We start from the raw sequence: 21,814 nt of genomic DNA on the forward strand, positions 1-21,814 counted from the left end.
GAGGTCACCAGAGCCTTCTAAGATGTGTATCCCTGATAGACTAGGACACCCCACTCGCCCCACAATTCAGGCCAGAACTGGCCCACGGCTGTCCAAAGCCCCACCCCAAGCCTGGGCCCATCTGGCTTTGTTGCCTGTGTGGCCTAAGATCATGTGCCTTTGCCTCAGAACAAACCAGAGCTGTAGTATTCCACCCTGAGAGTCCAGCAGAATACATAAGGGAAACACATGGTAAAGCAGGGTGTGGTTCAATCTCATGGTTCCTGCTCAAGCCAGCTGACATGTTAGTCTGGTGACTTGTTTCCTTCTCCGGTTTGGATTAATAAGAAGGACTGGTTGTGGCTGTCGCTCTCACTACCTCATAGCTACAGGTCGGTCTCTGAAACTCCCCTCCCATCCCTACACCTTCAGATGCTCCTCTGCATCTCTGCCAGATCCCGGGGTGTGTGGAGGGGGGCAGGGTGGCCTTTGGAACCTTGTGGGAGACTGAAAAAGCAGGAGAGCCAGAAGTGCACCCTTCAGCCAAAGTGGGAAGAAAACAAAGCCTGGCTCACTCTGCCCCGTCCCCCTTGTGCCTCAGTACCATGGGTAAAGTCATACGTGTGCGTGGGAGGTCATTTACCCATTGAAGGTGAGCTGTGTCTCAAATTGTGCTTAATTACTGAATGCTCAGCGTTCATCCTCTGCATCTGTTTTTCAGAGATCACTGCTATCCCAATCCAGAGGAGCACAGTGACATGCCTGAAATTTAAAATATCGATCTGGAGGAAATCCTCTGCTTTGTAATTTAAGTGACTTTTAACTAACCTAGTCTTTTACCTAATGAGAAGCAGATAACTGAATAATTCCCTTATTTCCCCCATGAAGATGCTTTAGAAAGAATACTCTTTTCTTCTTCATTCAACAAACATCCTTGCCAATATTCATTACCTACTCTATCTTTTTTTATCTACTACCTCCTCTCCCTGAGCCTGAGCCAATAGCAAGAATCAGTGAGAAAGAAATATAATTCTAATATTGCTCTTTTGGGTAGGTGGGTTGTCCCAGTAGAAGGTGACAGGTGGCACTGGCTGGGCAGTATCAGGCCAACTGAGGAGAGCTCAGTGCGGACAACTGGGTTACACCTCGGGTCTCTCCAAGGTCTGCCATCCCTTAGGTTAGTAGAGGAGCAGCCCACCAAAGGAGGAAGGTGAAAAGTCTGCTCTCCACGGGGCCTAATCAGCGTCTCGCCACAGCTGAGGTGGCCTGCGCACCAAGGGAAGGAGACAAGGTGGAAGAGCTTCTGAGAAATCCTCTCCCAAAGATTCAACAGCGCTCAAAGCACACACTGTTGCATCTCCGCTGTGCACCAAAGAAAAGATATTTTACAAATCATTCCAGTACAGGGTTTAAGGTAGCAGCCAGGAATACTACACATTCCCTGGTTCCACAGCTGCAGACTGAGTAAGGAGGACTGAAAATGTTGACAAAATTGCATCAGTACTGAGCATATAAGGCTAGTAAACCACTTCCATAGCACTTGCATCGTGTTGGGTATCTCAAGGCATCTAGAGGGGACTAAAGCTTGGGGAGGAAGTGAGCAGGTTACATGCAGACCAGACGATGCTGTTTTATGCAAGTGGCTTGAACGCCTATGGGTTTCGGCATGGTCTGAGGCTCAGGAACCAATTCCTTGCTGATACCGGGGACAGCTGGATGTGGGGAGTGAAAGGTAACTTTAATCATAAAAAGTACTGTAGGTCACAGAGACATGTAATGGATAGGTGGAGCACAGGGAAGCTAGGATTGTATCTTGAAGTATTAATATGTTTTCCTTTTTGCTCATTTTTATTCTCCTTTGCTTGCACAGTGAGACACCAAGGGTGGCCTTTCCCTTTCCCTAACCATAGCTAAGTGATGACAAACCTCAGAGACCCTGGGCAGCAGTGCAGGAGGGATATCTGGACTGCTCAGAGCACTAGGCTTCCCTGTTCCACCGAGTAGCAAAGCCCAGAGCTTGCCGGGAGACAGAGGAAGGACAGCAGCACCCCAACTCTGCAGTTTGAGTGGGAGGAACTTGGACAGCTGGAGTCCTTACCGTGAGAACCACCCAGAGGGTCTCTGTAGCTGCCCCTGCATGCTACTGTCAGAGTCACCCTTGAGTTTAACATGCTTAGTGAGTACTTTAAGTCTGTCCTCTTGATTAAGATGGTCTTTGAATATAAAGGGCTTTACTAACCAGGAAGGTGAAGTTAGAATCCTTTGCTAAACTGTAATACTATGAAAGATCATGTGTGTGTTGAAAACGGGATGAATAACCACTAGATAGTCCTATTTTATATTATATTATTAAATATATTCAATATATTATATAGAATCTGTGTATACACATATATACCAAAATTAAACTTTGTTTTGACTATGGATATTAATATCATTAGTGGCAACGTTAGCTGAAGTTGACTATTCACTTGTTCATTTGACTATCCATTACATACAATAATATAACTTCTGTTTTTTTTTTTCTTTTCTTTTCTTTTTCCTTTTTTGGTATCAGGAATTGAACTCAGGGCCTCTCGCTTGCCAGGCAGGTGCTGCACTGCTGAGCTGCATCCCCGGCCCTACATATAGTAATATAAGGAGGAAGATCAGATCAGTACATTTTCCGGAGAAAAGCTGCTATCTTTTCTGACCAAAGAACTGGAATACGTCAGAGAAAAACATTTAAATTTAAACTTTAATCATCAAATCAAAATTGGAAGGAGAGAGTTTTCTAGGAGGTAAGCATTTTTTTTTTAAATCTAGGCAATATTTTGCAGACTCTAAATCAGTAATTCTCAAGCTTGAAAATTTTAGGATCCTAAAGAGTACCTTAAAATAAATGTCCATGTATGAATCTCTCTTGGGATAGGCTCTGGTGAGCTCAGATATTGAAGGTTAAAAACCACATTCTTTCTTAGGGGTGCAGAGATGGTAAATTCAGGTAAAGACGGGGGGTGAGGGCAGGTAGGTCTCAGGTGGAAGAGAAGCTGTGCTACAGGGTGTAACTGTAGCCTCATTTAAAATAATCAGGCAAATGTATATATGGCAATTAAAGCTTGGTTGGTGATATCACAATATTACGACTTTGTCTTTTTATGTGTTCAAATCATACTTGATACATGTCTCCTGGACACCAGGGCAGCCCCGTGCTTGGGGCTCTAGCAGTGCAAGGGGAGAACTCCGTGGGCTGTGGAGCCCATACCCTCGCGGACAGAAGCTACACAACACGTGCCACCGTCCGTGAACGGCACGCTGCAAGGCAGAGTCGGGCTTTCAGAAGAAACACCAGAAGTGAGATCAGAGAAAGACACCCTTCTTGTTCTTAAAGGGCCACTGGCTTGGTTAAGGAGATGACTCCACTACAGCTGAGTAATATGGACTCAAAGGTGTTGCACATAGTGCTATATTTGGAATACATAGATAACATGAAATGTTCAAAGGGGGCAAAATTAGAGTTCTCACAGAAAGGCTTTTTTTAAAAAGTGGGACAGGAATTTGTGTTTGAAGATAGTAAGGAGAAACTAGGAGCGGAAGTGAAGGAGCGATGAGGGTGGGGAAGTAGCTGCAGGGGTGGAGAGGGGCTGAGAAAGGTACCGGTAGGCACAGAGGGGAGAGTGTGCCGTGCAAGATCGGCTGTGCACTGAGGAATGGTGAGAATGGAGGAGGTACGGAGGTGGTGGGGGCAACCTTATACTAGGCTTGGAGAATACAGCTGATGTTTTGAGCCCCGAAGCTGGCAGCTGAGCTGCGCATTAAGGAGGGGGAAGAAATGGAAGGAGAAGGAAAGAGAGAGAAAGATCTCTCATGGCTCAGACCACTGGTGACGAGGCTGGCCAGCATTTTACAAACCAAAGTCTCTGGAATATGTAGGTGCTTGGTTTCCAAGCCCAAATGTAGCCAGAATACTGATGAAACTGCTGTGGCCTCTGAAATGTAGGGATAAACTAATTTCACTGAGGTTTGGATGTGCATTTGATTAATCCAGCCCTCCAGTTTAGGGACCCAGTAGAAGAAATAGGGTGTTCTTTTCTGGGAGTAAGGAGTTACTTCATTTAGTCTGTGATATTATTTTAAATTTCCAGACATATAATAATGAGACATGCAGAGAAGGAAGAAAATATGACTAAAAATCAAGAGAAAAGGTAGCCATTAGTGACAAATCCACTCTACTCCAGGTTTTAGAACGTGCAGAATGGACTTTTATCTACATTACACGTTAAAAGAGTAGTGGTAAAATGGACAACATATGAGAAAAAAGGAGAAATTCGGCAGAGAAAATGAAAACTATCAGAAAAAAAAACAAATGGGAATGCTAGAACTAGAAAATATGGTATCGGAAACGAGAGATTTACACAATGATCTTTACAGAGGTTTAGAAGTAGGGCTTGAAAGAACAGTGAATGAGAAGACAGATTTCTAGAAATCACCAAAACTAAAGCATGAAGTGAGAAAGAAGAATCCATACTGTAAAAAAGTTTGGAAGAACATTCTTCAAGCAGAAGAGAATGTGTACCAGATCTGTGAATTATATAAAACCGGCAAGAAGAAATGAGACATAAAGCACAAGGTCTTCCTGAGGACAGACCCCTGGAGTAAAGAGAGGGCGAGGAGCAGCCAAAGGGGAGAGGAGAAGGAAAATAAAAGGCGCAGGAAGAAAACCGCGGAAGCTTCATCTCCGAAATCGCGGTACACAAGTGTGTGAAATGCTTCTGGAGGGGTTGAACAGGGCTGGAAGAAAGATGTGCAAACTGGACTATGAAGCACAGCAGCTCTCTGGGAAAAACTATTCTACTGAATAAATTTCAACAACAGGATTGATTGTGTGTCATTTACATCAAGTGAACACTGAATGTCCCCTCGGTGGAGCCCTTTACAAGGGCTCAGCGTGGCCATGGTGACGCGGGAGGGGGGAGGTGTGTGGGAAAGCCAGAAGCTGAAGAGCAGGGGCTCCGCGGATGTCAGGGGCTGCATGGGCTTGATTTCCTGTGGGCTGGGGCGGAAGTGACAAGCAGAGGAAACGGAAGGAGGATGCCAGGAACACTAAGTTTCAAGAAGACACCCTGGAAGATTTACTGCGTGGGGATAAAGACCAGGGAGAAAATAAATCAAGTTTGATTCCTTTGTCGCTGGGAAAATGGGAGCAAACAAAAAAGTAGGATTTGGAAAGGACAGTTGATGATGGTTTGAAGTTGCAAGTATTGACTTTCTAACATTTCAAGAGTTAATAAGGTTAAAGATGGACCTGACTCACAGAGACTCGGGAGGTATTAGTCTACGGACTTCATAGTCAATTAAAAAAACTTAATACCACAACTTTCTATTTCATGGCCATAACTTTCTGACAAGTAAATTGTCTTGTGTCAAGGTGAGGACGATGGGGGATTTTTATCTTTTGATCTACCTTGCACATTGAATAATCTCTAACATTGGAATTGCAATATTGACTCTGATATAAAACCAGTGCACTGCACATTAGCATATGTCTGCATCAGCCCAATCTGTGTGCACCCAAGTCCCATTGCCTACATCAAATGACCAATGTGGTACAATTTGGTATGCAAGGGACATCATGCATGTCAGCACACAAATCTTCAAAGTCACTCATGTTACCTGATATTGTGTGAACATATTATAATACACAACTGAATAGGAAAACTATTTTATTTGAATTTTTTTTCTTTTTGGTCTTTCTGAGACAGGGTCTTGCTATGCAGTTCAGGCTGGCCTTGAACTCACTTTGTAGCCCAGGCTGGCCTTGAACTCGAAATGATCCTCCTTCAGCCTTCTGAGTTATGGGATTACAGGCGTGTGCCACCGTGCCCGGCAAAAACTTTACTTTACATTAGAGAAATATCTAGGCTTTCCTTATAAACAATAAAACAATAAACCTTCATGAACTTTCTAGGATATAAGAGAAAAAAATTCTGAGTTTCCACTCTGTTTCTTAAAAACACTTTTAGGACACTTTGAGGCGTTTGTGCTAGGAATTACCCGATTGGTTGCCTCTCCTCTCTTCTTACTAAATGTCCTGTTCACCCCTGTCTGGCATGAGGAGCAGAACAAAACTTTTCTTCTTGACATATTGAGTTCAGGAGCAAAATCTGCTTTTGCTGCTTGTGCCATTTTACAGACCAGCACCCTTGCCTGGCCTCAAGGGACCCAACCCACTTCTGGGGCTGTATCTCCACACTTCCAGCTCTTCCCTGGGTCCCTGGCCTCTCTCCTGGTGGCTTGCTGTGCCCTTCCTGCTGGCCGCAGCTCCTCCGTTCATCTCGCTGCCATGCCTGCTTCCTCCTCTAAGTGGCCTATGTGTCCTCCAGGGCAGTGCCATTGCCCTTTTGGTTTAGGATGCCAGCCCACACCTTTCCTCTTAGCTGAGTGCCCACCTAGAGCTGTCTTTCTTGTCCTGTCATTGCCCCAGAACCCACAGGCTAAATATAACCAAACACAACCCAGAATGACTAAAAGAGGACTCATCTTTCAATTTTCAAACTCTCTTCTAATTTATTATTTTTAGTATTAGAGAGTAAAAATAACCATTTCTTCCCACATGATTAAGACTTAAAATTTTTTTTGTTTTAGCAAGGAAGGAAGACAGCAAACCACACTTTAAAGGGAATCCAATTTAAAAACATTATCCTGCTAAAACATCATCCTTTTAAAATCCTCTTTTCTATATTTAGAGTTTCAAGGTTTGGTTGGGGTGTTTGATGAGAGCCATTTCATTTCCCATTCATCTTCTCTAAAGCTTTTTGCTGAAATTGTTTGACCAGGCATAGAATAAACACCTAACTCGTCAAAATAAAGTTGGATGCATCTCTTCTCTCTCTCTCTCTCATCTCTATCTATCTATCTATTTATCTGTCTATCTATCAGCTAATCTATCTCTTTTAAGGCCTAATTTAAATTGAGGTACTGAATTTGAATCAACTGGAAATTTCTCAGTTTTGCCTTTTCCCTACATGTAGAAGGGATGAATCATTAAGGTCTTGTTTAATAAAATAGTTCTTGGCTTTTTGATTTATTTACAACTCCCCTTCCAAGGAATTCTTATCTGCCAAATCCAGCCACTAAAACTCCCCAATAGGTGTCCAGAGTTAATTAACAAAGTTCCCATGGCCTCACTGGAAGTGGCGGGGGGGCAACATTCAGGAGATTAGGTCCTGGAGGTTAGGAGATGAGGACTCTAACACAGCCACCTATTCTGAAGATGCAAAGTTTTGGCCAAAGTACAGAGTTTTCCTTCTGCTAGAATTTGGCTTCTGAAGTCAAGTTATTAAAACAAGCTTGCAGAGAGTGCTCTGATAAATCACCTTGTCTGGAAATCAGATTTCTTCTTAAAATACTAACTGAAATTGCAGTGTTTTAATTAAAATAACATCTGCCCAGGATGGAAGAGCATGTTTTGAAAAGCAGAGAAGGTATGTTGCTAAAATTTCCTCATATTCCTTAATGAAGCGAAGCTCACTGTCCTGGTAATAAAAACCACACTCATATCCCTGGGTTACAGGGAAGTTCTGAGAGCCTTTTCTTGGGCATGGACTGACTAGGGTCAAGAGCCCAGGAAAGAAGTGCCTATGGTGTCATATGGTGAGTGGTCTTCAAGAGGTCCTGTCCCTAGTTGGAGTGCCTGTACTCCAGGGAATTTTGTCATATGCAAGCCATTGGCATAATATTTGACAGTAATAAAGCACACACGTTTCTCTTTTGACTGATAGACATGCACAAGATTTTAGAACCTTCTGTTTTCCAGTTTTTCCAGGAGATCCTAGGCATGCAGAATGATATTCCAAACATGGAAAGGATGATGCGAAGGTTGAATTTCATTCCTAGGCTGTGGAATTCAGACACACCTCACGGAATGACTTCCTCACTAGTGGTTGGAGTGACTCTTCATGGAGGTGGGACACAGTTGTAGGTATCTGTTTATTCCCTAAGGAACATGCTGTCATGCTCAATACATTTCAAAGTTTGGATAAAGGTAAGTATTACCAGTGCTAAAATTCCATGGATACCTATTCAGCTGTAGCATCACTAAATGAAATGAATACAAAGCTATGCAACATTAAGGACATGATGAAGATGTATCATTAGTGTTTTTACTACCTCCATCTCAGTTCTGTTAAGGAAAATACTTTTGTCACTATGAGATCTGCTATGGGAGGAGGGGTGATTGGTGTTCTCTGGACAACATTTCCACTTGTCTTAGTCATACTTTACTTTGAGATAAAAGCAGAACATTTTATGTTGTCTTTTAAATAACACCAGCAATCTTTGTTCATAAACAACTTTTAGACTGGAAAGATACAATTTTTACCTGGATATTTAAAACAGGTTGGGGCAGGAACAGAAAGCTAAGAAGGACTGAGCTTCCACTGCTCCCTGAGCAGAAGAATGAAATGGATGGTGTGAATGATCTGCAGGGAGAAAGGAATAACAATGGATTTACTGTTTAAAAAGTACTGAACTCTGAGACAAGACACTACCCTTATTCTGCTCATGATTTCATTAGCATGGGGAGGCATGCACGAGATGCCTACTTCTGGGCACAAATGAGGACTTTCAATTCTCTTATCTTCCATCTTTCCAGGTCCACATGGTACCAAATGGTTTTATCCTGATCCTAGGAAAAGTCAGGTTCTGTCCTGCACCCTTCTGAGTCTGAAACAGGCAAGAAGAGATTTCCTAGACAGAAATAAGCTCAGCTAATTGAGAAAGTGAAAAGAGAGTTAGCCAGATGCAAAAAATGGCTCACGGATTATGAATGTGTAGGGCAGTCAGTGGGAGAGATATTCCGACAGATTTACAAAGGTGGTGAGTAGACTGGGAAGTGGGCACAGAAGGCGAGGAAAAAGTCCTGCATGGCACAGAAAGATGAGAGAAAAGGACCTGGCACGCAGGAAGGGCCAGCCTCCTGAAGAGGTTGTCAGCCTAGGAAGGCACACAAGGGAGTCAGAGGATGCTCACAGCTTCCCAGCCTTGGCTGGCATGCCGGGAAGTATGGTAAGCAGCCACCACCCAGGCAGGCCAAGCGGGCTGCTCTGCAAGCTCTGCCAACACTCCCCAGATAGGTGTGGCAGTCCTGCCAACACCTAGTTCTGGCAGAGATCAAGTCACATACAGAAAGTGCAGCTACTTCCCACACAATCTCAAATCTCTTCCCAAGTAGCGGCAGCAGCAGCAGCAACAGGAGCAGCAGAATACATTTTCTTAGAGTTCTGGGCTCCAGGGAACATCTAAGCTGAGGATCTTTTTTTCTGCTTTTGGACTCCATGGAAATAAGTGGAAAAAGACATTCCCTCAGCCCCTTACTCTCTCCAACTAGGACTCCCCAAGCCTTCTCTAGACCCATTTTTCATAATAAATAACCTGTGTTATTCATTCAGCAGTGAACTTTCAGTGAACACGTCCTCAGTGCTTCTTACGGGTAGAGCAAAGTTCTAGGCACTAGTTCTAGGACATATATAAATACAACGCTAACCCTAACCCTAACCAGATTTCTCCCTGGTTATTTCGCAGGAGAGGATGAAATACATACATGATAAAACTAGAAGGCTATGCAAGGACGCAATTACACAGTGGTGATAAAGGAAAGAATGTCTTCTCAAGTGGGTGTTACCCACCAGAGCTCTGAGTTGAAAGAGTAGCCATCCGCAGGAGGGGCCGCTGTGAGCCGGGATTTGAATAAATGGGAAGCTAGTTGGTGCTCTTATGATGTTGAGGGTTTTGTTTTGTTGGCTTGTGTTTCTTTGTTGGCAGAAAGTGTGATTTGGGGTATAATAAATGCCTGCCACTTTTATCAGGAATTGTCCAAGTGCTGAAATGGGTGGCAGTTTGCTAAACTGGACGTGATACAATATTGTTGGCCCTTTTCACTGAAGTTAATTATTACCATTATTTTTGAAAATCATTCCTACTCAGGAAGATAATTAACACTTCTGAAGGTTTCAAAGAACTGTACGGATGTGCATTAACCTTGGCCGCTGTGCTGTGTCATTAAGGAGAACATAGAGCTCTATCTATAGCATATTTATCACCAGTTCAGAGACGTACACATAACCATGGAAACAACCCAAATGGGAAGATAAGAGAGAGCAGAGCATGCTGCGTTCCTCTTAGTGCTGCAGTCTGCTTCTCATTAGAGTGAATGGGGTAGGGTGGTTGTTGTTCAATAGCTTCTTTGGAGTTTTCCCTGTAGTGGAGTCCAAGAAAGAGAAGCCATTCCTTCACTGCAGTCATGGAAGCCTACACACCCCTTCCTCTACTAAGAGAACAATCTAGGGAGATCTGTTATTTAAACTGCAACTGCCGAATCAAGGATGGAAACACTGGATGCTTTCTGAAGTTTTGAGTGTATGCATTTATCTAGTAAATTTAACAAGAAAGTTGAAATAGCTTTTTAATTATTTGTTGACACAAAGTCCTTTTCTTTAGCAAATTTTAAAATTTAATTTGATTCCTTAGTGTTTCAATGAGTTGGTGTTTGTTTGTTTTTTTTTAAGATGATCACTGGACAAGAAAAAGTTTGGTTGTTAATTCAGCAAACATTAATCAAGTCCCAATTATAGACTGAACACTACTCCAGGTGCATGGGATACACTGATAAACAAAATCCAGTTTTGTTTTGTTTTGTTTTGTTTTGTTTTTCTGATACCAGGAATTAAACTCATGACTTTGCACTTGCCAGGCAGGCACTGTGCTGCTGAGCTAAATCCCCAGCCCCTAACAAAACCCAATTTCCAGCCCTCAGTGGGCTTACATTCCCTGGGGAAGGAGGCTGAGAAGAATACCAATAAGTATTATGCTATTTATAGGTGCTCTGATAAATGACAGTAAATTTAAAAGATTGTAATTAAAAAATGCGTTGAATACATCATCTACCGAACATCATAGGATAGCAACACAGCACGCTAGAGGGTTGTTTTCCCCCTTGACTGTGTGGCTGGCTGGAAAATGCCACTCTTGGCCACTTCCCAATATCAAGAGAGTCAGATTGCACGTCACTGTCCTAGGGAAAGATCACACTTCACAATTCGAGGTGGTTTCTATGGAATGCATATTGCAGTTGAAAATCATAAGTGGAACCATCCTAAGGCAGACTGTCTGCATTAGAAGGTGATCAGTTTTGTGGATGAAAGTCAAGCAGGTGAAGGAGGCAGGCATAGCATGTTAAGTTTGGTGTCCAATCCCTCTTTTCTTGGTTAAGGACCTGAGTGAGATGAGGGATGAGCTGATGTCCAAAGTAAGAGGATTTCCACCAGAGGGAGCAGTAAGTGCAAAGGCCCTGAGGCAATATCTCGTTCCCTGATGAAGGAAACAGAGTAAACCAGTCACCACAGCACAGGTACTGAGGGCAAGAGGCATAGAAAGTGGGGATGGGGAGGTGCCAGGGAGCTGGGCTTGGTAGAGCTGTATGTGCCTTGTAAAGTCTTAATTTTAGGCTGAAGTGAGGAGTGTGTGGGTGTGGAAATGCTATTTTCTGACATATGCTTTGGCAGGACAACTACATCTACTACTGTGAGGGAAGACTGCAGAAGGTAAAGGAAGTCCTAGGAGGGCTAGGTAGGAAGCCAGGATAATAACCCTGGTGAGAGTCTGTGGCAGTCCTAGACCAGGAAGAAAGTCACAAAGATATACACAGCGTAAAGATTCTGGGAAAATCCAGAAGGAAGACTAGATTTGTTGAAGGATAGGCTGTGACAGTGGGTGGCATATGAGTCAAAGATGTTTGTCCTGGACCCCAGAAAGAACAGTTGGCCATCTGCTATTCTTGGGAAGACTGTGGAAGGGTCAGGCCTGGGAGGAACCCAGTTGTGGTGATGTTGCATTTGAGATGCTCTTTAGAATTAAGTGCAGTTGGACCAACAACTGGCCATGAGATCTGGCATCCATGACAAGATATCTGTGTGGGTCATCAGGATATAGATGGTCTTGAAAGCCACTACAGCAGATGAAGCCACCAAGGCTTTAGGTAAGAGTTGATAAAGAGATGTCGACATTTAATTTCTTTTCTTATTGTTCTTGAAGTCATTTCAGCTTTCTTTTCTAATGTCTAAAGTTATATAGCACTTTCCTATAAAGGTCTCTACTTTGATACAGTATTTAAAGTAAAAGCATTAGCAAAAGTGACATTTCCTTTCTCCTAAAGAGTATTGAATGCTGTTTTAATAGCTCCTGCTCTCTCCATGCAAGAAAAAAGTTACTGGCTCTGTCAAGCCTGTGACTTCGATATTTTCACTTCTGTTTCTAAGTGACTGGCTCCATTTCCTGCCTGGTGACATTTGATAGTAAAGGCTTAATTTGACGAGGGCAGTATGGAGCTCTGAGTGTTTCTGCCTTAGACAGAGTACTAGCTAACTGGATTCTGAGAAAGAAGAGATGCCTATGAGCTAGGAAACCAATCAATAGTTCACTATTTTGCTATATTTTAATCCACCAAAGGAAATAAAACACACAAACACACAATACCTAGTAGTTTGTATCTAGGCAGTGTACTGATTAGCTATTGATTTTTTTCTATGTTATGAAGAGATAGGATTATTTTGGAAGCACTCACAGTATCCTGTCTGAAACAACCGTGTAAGGAAAGTGTCTGTGGAAAGGATACTTTGTCTTTTTTAGCTAGTGGTACAGTTTAAATACATAAAGCAAAATTCACAAAAATTTTACTTAAACATAAAGTAAGTATAAATATCAAACTGAGTTCATTTCCTGCAAGTATAATGACTAAATGTTTATTACACAAAGATGTGAAATCTGGGTTTTACTGTGAATAAAGAATGGTTGAAATTCTGCAAATACTCTGGTTTTTATTAGAGGATCTGATGAGTTTTGTGAACTGAAAGAGAAAAAGTATCTGGTTCCCAGGTCACAAAGGGTTTAGTATGTCATACCTGGTTTTCCAACTGATCCAGGAATAGACTCTGGGCCTCTCTGTACCTTCCCATCTCTTTCTCTGAGTTTCCTAGACATTACAAGAGGCTGTCCCTTAGCCATGGTGGTTGTCCCAGCTTCTCAGCTCCCTGGGTCCTGCTGATGGACACCTATTACCTGTTGTCAGTCTCCTCAGTACCAGACATCTACCCAGGGAGACAATGGTCGGTGGTGACTTGTGCTATTTCCCAGCAGGTCCTGAGGGTTCCTCATTCAGCCTTGGCCTGAGCATCATTCTGCCTGCAGAGAGGGGCACCAGAAGGCCTCTCTGACCTCTCAACACTCGCTTTTCCAGATACACAAGGCCCATTGAAGCCTGGAGCTCACCGGTTCTTTCTTGTCTCCCACTCCAAAAAGCCACCAACAGAAGCAACTCCTGCAGCATGAGTTTCCCTTCCCTTAAATATCTGCATGGCCAGGCTCTTTCTCCCTCCCCCTTCAGGTGTAGCTCAAGTGTTACCCCCCCAGCACTCTTAACTTGAGCTCTCGTTTAAAATCACAACCTTAAATGGGATACCCACATAGGCAAGCAATGGATCCATCTGTCACACCACATACAAAAGTCAACTCAAAATGGAAGAAATACTTAAGCATGAGGTCTGAAAGTAAAACTCCTGGAAAACAGGGGGAAATCGATGGAAAATTAGTCTGGGCAATAACCTGGGGCGTCTATGGAAGGAAAGCAGGTTCGCGGCAGCGGAGGCTGGGGGGGGGGGACAGAGAGGGACTGCTCCTTGCGCCTGGGGTTTCCTTCGGGTGCTGAAACCACTTGGGAACAGGATGGAAGAGGTGGTTATGTTACACTGGGAGCATAACAATGCCACTGATATTGTACACTTTAGAATGGTTCATTTTATGTTCTATGAATTTCATTTAATGAAACAAATGACAGCCTCCCTTACCCAGGTTCATTTTCCCCCTGCAGAACCTTTCTAGCACATCATGGGACTCGTTTGTTTACTTATAGCCCATCTCTCCTTCAATTATAAATTCCACAAGGACAAGGCTCTCTGACTGTTTCACTCATTGATGTAAATCTGGGTCTAGAACAGGCTTGGCATAAAGTAGGCAATGAATAAATATTTGTTGAATAAATATGTATTACCACCTTAATGCATCATTAATAAAAGGTCCGCAGTAGTTCACAGGGAGAAGTAGAAAAAAACAAAAACAAAAAACAGGTAAGAAGCCAGTGTGTTCTCATCTGAAATAAGTTGGAAGTGTACATCCTGTGGGAATTCCTCAGTTTATCACGTGGAAAACAAGAAACTTGACAGAGATTCAGAAGACTGAGATGGCAGGATTAAGTGCTGAGTGTTGTGGTCTTTTTTAATTTGCAAGGATTAAAAATGTCAACAAATTGCATTTTCCTCGAAATTCTAAAAGATCAGTCAGCTCCTTGGATTTAAAGCAAGAGAGCTGGAACACATGAGGCTTCTAATAAATGCACTGCTTCTGCACCTTATGTTGTGCATCTGAATTCAACCGCATAGATCCAGCAAGACAATGTTTTCATTGAACAGCGAGGATTCTGTAGGTCTGAAAACATACCAATGAGTTCCTTATTTCTGACGTCCAAGGCCATGTTCCGGAGCGCTGTGGCCACCGCGCACACCACACGGTCGTTGTCTATTCGGAGGAGCTCCACAAGAATGGGCAGGCCCTTCTCCTTCCGGACAGCAGCTCTGATATACACTGACCACTGCCAAAAGAGGGAAGGCAAAGGACATCAGGAACAGCGGTGGACAGCTCTTCCAGTGACTGGTTCCTGTGGGGCTTCCAGACGGCTGTCTACAAAAGCTGAATTATCAAGACCTGGTTATACAACAGGCTGAATTTGTTAGACATGCATTGAAATTTTTTCGGTTTAGTTTTTGCCTTGAACATGTGATGAAGATTTCAGGGTTGATCAATGAATCACACTTCACTTCTCTTGTGACCGAGATTTTAGTAGTTGAGTTTGAAAGCCATTTGTGGGGAGTGCAGACTTAATGCATTAAGGTATCAAAGTTTGGGACAGGGAAAGTTCCCCACTGACACTACAAGCAACAAGGAAAAGAACCCATCAAAAAGTAGGAAGTGGCATGGGTCAGATATGGGTGACTTATTTTTTTAAAGAGATATCAATGTGGAGATGGGTCATAGCGATCATTTGCCAAACATGCAAAGGAATAAGCTCTCTGCTAAGCAAGAAGAGTAAATACAACCAAAAAAGGGGGAAGGCAAGGAGAGTAAATATGGTAATGAGACTCAAAAGAGAAAATTGCAAACTCATTTTTCAAAAAAAAAAAAAAACCCATTGAGACCAAAATGCATTATGTCCAGGGCCATTATTCAATGTCTTATTTATAGAGTGAGACACTGAATTTGTTTTGGGTTGGTGATTGTTGGCCTTCTAGAAATGTACAGGCAGCATCAGGGAGATAAAGCATTCAGGGCAGATTCATTTAACAAAGTGTGGGTAGGTCCACTTTTCAAACACGTGCACATATGCTGGAGAGTCTTCTATAGTGTCCCAGAGAAGAGTGCAAACTGGAAAAAGTGACCAATGAGAAGGCTTTAATCTGTTGCAATTGCATTTTCAGTCTGAGTGAATCACATTCACGGAACAAGGTCTTGGATTCTGAGGGAGCGTCCTTCTGGGGACCAGGCCTTCCCCCCACCCCCCTCCGGGCCCTCTCCACCCCCCTCCCCCTCAGGGGCAGGCACCCCAGAGCTGGCTCTCACCTGTGGCAGGCAGGGAGCCCCCTCTGGCAGTGAACGTAGGGCATACGCCATGCCTGCCACATCCTCAGCCCAGCCCTGCACGAAATATGAGATTAAAAAAACAAACAACTTCATCCCATCCTACGTTAGAAGTCACATTCACAAAGTTTCTTATCACCATCACCCAATAATGCAGTTTTCACCTTTCTGCATGCCAAGCTCAAGAAGCCCACGGGTGGGCGTCAAGCAGACAAAACTCATGGGGCGCCTCTTGGTTTCAGGGAACTCTTTTACAGCCCCACTCTCCAGCATCAAAGAGATGGGTGCTGAGGAGTCTTAGACACAGAAACACATCAAGGTTTGAAAGCTACTGTTGAGATTCAGGTCTGACACTCCTCCTAGGGAGCAAAGTGCTTGCTCTTGGCACTGCAGACCCACTTCCATCAGCACATTCGGTCAACATCCTGGAAGTGGCTTCCTCGGGTCACTTCTACTGCCCCTGTGACCTGTGTCCTTCTGGGTCTCAGGGCGCAGCATACAACAGACCAGAAGCCTGAGCTTCCTCATGCTTGGGCATTTCCCTAAAAGTAGGCAGGGAACCCAGCAGGAGGAAGAAGTTGCGAAGCAGAATGTGAGACCTACAGGGACATGTTGCCAGTTCACTGTGACACTGGAGAGAGAGCTTGGCCTCCTGAGCAAGCACAGGGAATGTCCCCGGCAACCCGAGGCAGGTGAAATGCAAGGCTGAGGGATGACTCCTCCCCAGCAGAGCTTCCTTCAGCCCCTGCTACTGGCTGGCACTTGTGGTTTCTTTTAATGCTCCAAACTGCATGGAAGTGGGCATTTTTACTTTATTGAGAAAATTAGGACACTAAGATATTAAATAACTGGGCCACGGGAGTCATCTGGGTCCTTTTTCTCCAATTCGACTTTTCTTTCTACACTGACATCATTCCCCACTTGCTATCATCTCATTCCTTCCTGCCTAATCCTCTGCTCAGACTCCCAGGCGGTGCCTTGTTCCTACTTCCGTCCTTCCACATGGACAGAGAACTGGCCATCTCTGAAATGAGCCAAAAAGGATGGATATGACTTTGTTCTTGGAAATCCAGCCATGATATCCCCTAATGTTGGATGGAAATATGAACTGATATTTGGAGAAAATGACAGATTTTCAGCTTTGATAGGAACTGATTTGTGAGTAATAACATCAACATCAACAACAACAACACAATAGCGGGATGTAAAGCCCTTAGTCCAAAACAAATAGAATCACATTTCTGACGTGGGGAAATGGTGAACAGTGATATGTTCTCCCTCAGTGAAGAGGGGTAAATAATGGATAATGATAATGGATTATGATGCCTAAATTATTTTTGTGTAGAAAACAACTTTAATTTTTCAACTGGTAGTTGTTGTGTTTATATGTAGAAGATTTCTAATATTACCACAGTATATGGCAATTCAGAATAAATCAGACACTGTTGTAAGTTTGCATACATTTTCTTGACAGTCAAAGACATGTGCTAGTAATGCTCCTTGAGGTATCAGCCCACTTATCCTGGAGCAGGTCCCATGTAACCCATACGTGTTACCCAGCAAGAAGTTAAAAGGGAGGATGCAGCGTACGGATGCAGCTACTGGAGAGATGGGGATGGTGTAGAGAAGTGAGTATGTAGGTTACAGTGGCTGAGGTGGAAATCTTGTGGCTCAACCTTGATGTTCTGTAAATAGATTGAGAACAGCATTCACTGAGCAGCCAGTTGCAAAGAGAAGGGAAGTCAGGCATGGACCAGGATGCCAGGAAGACAGACTCATGAGCTCAAGATGGTGCTTAGTGACTGCAACAGAGAGAAGGCAGAGAAGCAGCAAGTGGGTGGGGATGAGGAGGGAATGGAGGAGGAGAAAGACGAAGTTGAGGAAGAGGAGAAGAAGGGTGAGGAGGAAGAGGATCTGGCCCAGGGGAAAAACAGCATAGGAACTAGACTCTGGCAAAACGGTTTCCCAGTGAGGGACTCAAGAGGGTCAGGATCCCTTAAAACATCGCAGCTAACTTAACACTCAAACAATCCACTGGGTACTATTCTAACCTCTTCTCATATAATAACTTTAATCTTCTTTGAAATGCTGTGCAATAGGAACAACAGTTATTCCCATTTTACAGATGAGAAAAGAGAAGCACAGTAAGGCAAATGCTCAACCAAGTCTAGAGCCTGGGGGGCACAGTCTGAGAGTCAGCGTCTGTGATCTCCAGCCTCTTCTGCTCTCAGACAGACAGTATGAGGATGAAAGCTCAGAGTCGATAGAATACCTTCCAAATTAACAAATTAACCTTGGTCTTCGTGTTACTGTTCTTGGTTTCAAATGATTCACTTGGCACGCCACTAAACTCCTGAGCTAAGGACCATTGAGTATGACTAATGCAGCTATCGGGCATTTCAAGCTAGAGTCTTGAGAACAGCTTGCCCAGACTTAATAGGTCTGGTACAAGAAACCGTGTTTAATTGGGACTCATTTGAGTCAGGAAAGGAATATTTGCATTTGCCTGTGATAGAACAATGCTTTGCTATTCCTCCTGGCACATGTGTTCTCTGAGGGAAGGTGTTGTGAGAATGGACAGAACAGAAAGCATCAAAAGTGGAGGGTGTAAGGTTAGAGGGCATAGGCCCAGGTGAGAAGTGGGATACATGTGCAAGGGGCCAGAAGAGGCTAGAAATAATTTCCTCTCTCCTCAGACTCCACACAACACCTCCAAACTGTGTCTTTGGGAAAGGTGAAAGTTTTCCCAAAGATGTTGGGGAAGGAAGAAAGATGAACAGCATTATGAAGGCTGCAATCTAAACCCTGAAGATGCCCCGGACAAGTCCCTGCTGTGGGTGATGTGACAGTGATGATAATGCACCCCACGGAGATGGCAGAGTGGAGAGTGGGCAGCAACTCTACAGCCCTTCTTGGGTGACAGAAAAGGCTGGGCAACCTCAAGTGAAGTCTCCAGGACCATCCTGGGGTGGGGGCCTTAGTACACATGGCAACTGTCTTCTCTGAGGGAAGCCAACTTCTCTGGCTTGCTGGACTGGAGACAGCCCCTGTGCTTCATTGTGGCGAGGGAGATCTGAGTGTTTGATGGGCTGGAATGAGTGACGTGCAGGTCAGTTGAGGAAGGGGTAAGGAGGGGTTACTTGGCCCGGAGGCAGAAGAATGAGGGACACAGAGAGGAGGTGGCTGCTCTGTGGGGAGCCCACCTGGGAGGGAGGCAGGAATGAGCCCACAGAACGTGGTGGACCAGAGACAGGGCAGTCATCAATCGTCACATCCATGTGTGTGCTAGACAACAGGTGACGGAAGATAGAAATAATTCCCGACTGAGAAAAGAATCAAGTCATGACCCTGCCTGACCCCCAAGTTTAGCTTCCACTGCACAGGGAGAAGAGAAAGAGGGCTGGCGACAGAGCAGCAGTCATGCTTTAAGCCTAAAGGGAACGGGAACCACAGGAGGTTGGTTGAATTTACCTAGAAGTGTTTAGAATAAGTGCTTTTAGTTTTTGCATCAGGTGACATGAGAGCTCAGAGACACAACAAAAGCAAATTACACAAAATGGTGTTAGCTGCACACAGATACGTGCCTAATAGATCTCCTTGCTGTATGCACTGAGAGTGTGGTGAGTAAGTGGAGTCGCCAACTTTGTAACCCTTTCCACCCAGGCTGTCTTAGTCTTATGGGGATTTCCAGGGGCTTCATTTAAAACGCTCTCAGCCTGGCTATAAACACAATTGATGTCTATAATTTTTGCAAAAATTTCTCCTCTGATTAAGCTGAGACAATTATATTAAAGCTGATTTAGTTTCCTGAAAGATTAGGCATATAATTTAACTTGTTTTTCCCTTTTGAAATCCTAATAATTTGCTAAATATCTAAAGATGATGTTCACCTTTAAGTACAAAATAATTTCTCCTGAGACTGAGCCCATTATAGCACTAAATTCTCAATGTGTTTATTGTGTGTTTTTAAAAAGTACCCTTGCTTTAGAAGTATAGTTTGCTACTTAACGTTTTTCTGTTATATGACCATTTCCCACTGACTTTATTAAATTAGCCATTTCCCCATTTTTTTCTTTTGAAAGAAACATACCTGGAAATCTAACTCTTCTGAACATAATGTAAGCATTCTGAAGCATTTTAACATTTTGTCGTGCCCCAAGGCCACAATGTACTTAAAATTCCATGCTATAAAATGAGAACTATCTACATATAATTTGGTACAGACTGCGTGAGATTCTGAATTTACATGTGAATTTATTTGCAACCTCATGTTCTTTACCACGATATCACAATCTCATGATCAGAGGGCAAAAAACCCTATTTATTTAGTCTTATCTTGCTGGCAGTTTATTATAAAAAGTGCATAAATAATCAGAAACCGTGAGCTTTTGATGCATGCCTTACATTATCATCCAAATCACCAAGTTTCCAGGTTGACCAAAACACTGTAGTTGGTGGCTGCTGTGAGGCTGATGAAGCAACCGAATGGTGTTAGCCCTACCCAGGCTGGGGTTTCTGCACATAGCTTTCCTCCATCAGCTCTTTAAATTCAGAGCTGTTATAAGATTAAACATTTTTGCTTTCAAAATTCCCAAATTTATTTTGAAAAGTGGAATCTCTAATCGAGAGAATTAGTGGAAAATGTCCTTCTATTGGTTAAACAATAAGTCAATTTAATAAATGCAAATGTTGGTTTAGGTAATGGTAGCTACTAGTCATGTAAGTGTATGTTTTAAATATTCTTTCTCTTTGACTTTGAAAAATGCATCAGGTTAGAGCAAAGACTGAATTTTATTGCACTTATTCATTCAGTGCTGAAAAATCAATGTCCAAGATATTAATGAAAACATTAATGTCCGATTAATTGCTGATGGAAGAGGCCTTTCCATTCTCTTCGTGGTAAGAGCAGGTAAAGGTCAAGTCCAAGCAGTAGTGACCCCTCAGGAAACACTTCCTGGGCATTTAAGGAAATACACCCCTGTTTCGCCAATCTCAAGCTATCTCAAGGATGAGTAATTTTCAATTTAAAAAAACTTGGTTTTAAAAACGAACCTGTTTAAACATAGGACGGTTGCTTTCATATTGTGAATGTTATCAAATACCGGCGGTGCCGTCACCATGTATGGTGGTATTTAGAAAGGCCTTTTCAGGAGTTAAATATGACCCTTTTTGATGAAAGGCCTTGTGTGGTACGAGAGTAAGATCTTACTCAGAACCTCCCGCCTTTCCCTCACCTATGTGCTGCAGGCCCAGGCTGTTGGGAAGGCAAGGCTGGTAGCACAGAGGTTCGGAATGAAGCTGCCGCCATGCCTGCCCTCTGACAGTGGGTGTGATGGAGACAGACTCATGCCTAGCCCTATAGGTACAGACAGCACAAGTTTGCTGATATTTCTTGTTCAGTACAAAACACCAAAAGTAATTCAGTTGTCTTTATTCTCACTTACTAGACAACAAGTCAGAAAAGGTTTCCTTTAATATACCCGGTTTTTCTTTTTAAACATAGAATATCATGGGAAGAAGGACAGGACTTCACATTTTATTTGGAGCCAGAAAACAATTTGGGGAATACAATGCAATTTTTAAAATTGCAGTGATGAGGGGGAAGTGGAAATCTGAAATTTATCTTCAGAGCAGTCTAGAGAGGATTATGTTGATGAGGTCTTTCAGTCCTGCAAGTATAAAGCACAGTTCTTGTTGAAGCCTCAGATAGTCAGGTAACTCAAGCATAATTATATTTTAATAAGAGTGTTTGTAACACAAATTGAATAATTCATCAAATTTTTCATCTCATTAGAAAAGTTGAGGAAAAGTATTTCATGAATGTGGATTCAGATGACCTTACTGCAAATCTTTATTGTTGGTGCAGCATGGTGTTATGAAAGCATTTATCTCCTGGAGGTTAGGAGTAGGGTGACGCTTATAAACAAGGACAAATAGATGTGACCTTCACTTTCATAGAACAGTTTTTGCTGCTGAGTTTTTTTCTTGGTTCTTACTGCTGGCTGGTAATGATGAGAGTGGCCTTGTGAGTTCCATGTTAAAGAAAGCAGAATGGCTCTTAACCTAGGTGAATTAATAATTTCAAAGCTCCCTGTCTTTAACACCAGCCATCTCC

General features: G+C 43.1%; 1 protein-coding gene across 4 annotated transcripts in view; it reads right to left on the reverse strand.

Annotated features, from left to right (window-relative positions):
* Positions 1-21,814, reverse strand: part of Ctnnd2 (catenin (cadherin-associated protein), delta 2) — a gene marked incomplete at its 5' end in the record, with an annotated part of 372,103 nt that overhangs the window by 87,409 nt on the left and 262,880 nt on the right. For 2 of the 4 annotated variants that reach the window (XM_013515020.1, XM_013515019.1), the window contains 2 exon segments: positions 14,506-14,656; positions 15,682-15,756. In XM_013515020.1, the coding sequence (XP_013370474.1) occupies positions 14,506-14,656; positions 15,682-15,756 (226 nt within the window). 4 annotated transcript variants of the gene reach the window in all.

Source organism: Chinchilla lanigera, unplaced genomic scaffold (genome assembly GCF_000276665.1).
Source record: "Chinchilla lanigera isolate Chin_1 unplaced genomic scaffold, ChiLan1.0 scaffold00025, whole genome shotgun sequence".
Taxonomy (NCBI): domain Eukaryota; kingdom Metazoa; phylum Chordata; class Mammalia; order Rodentia; family Chinchillidae; genus Chinchilla; species Chinchilla lanigera.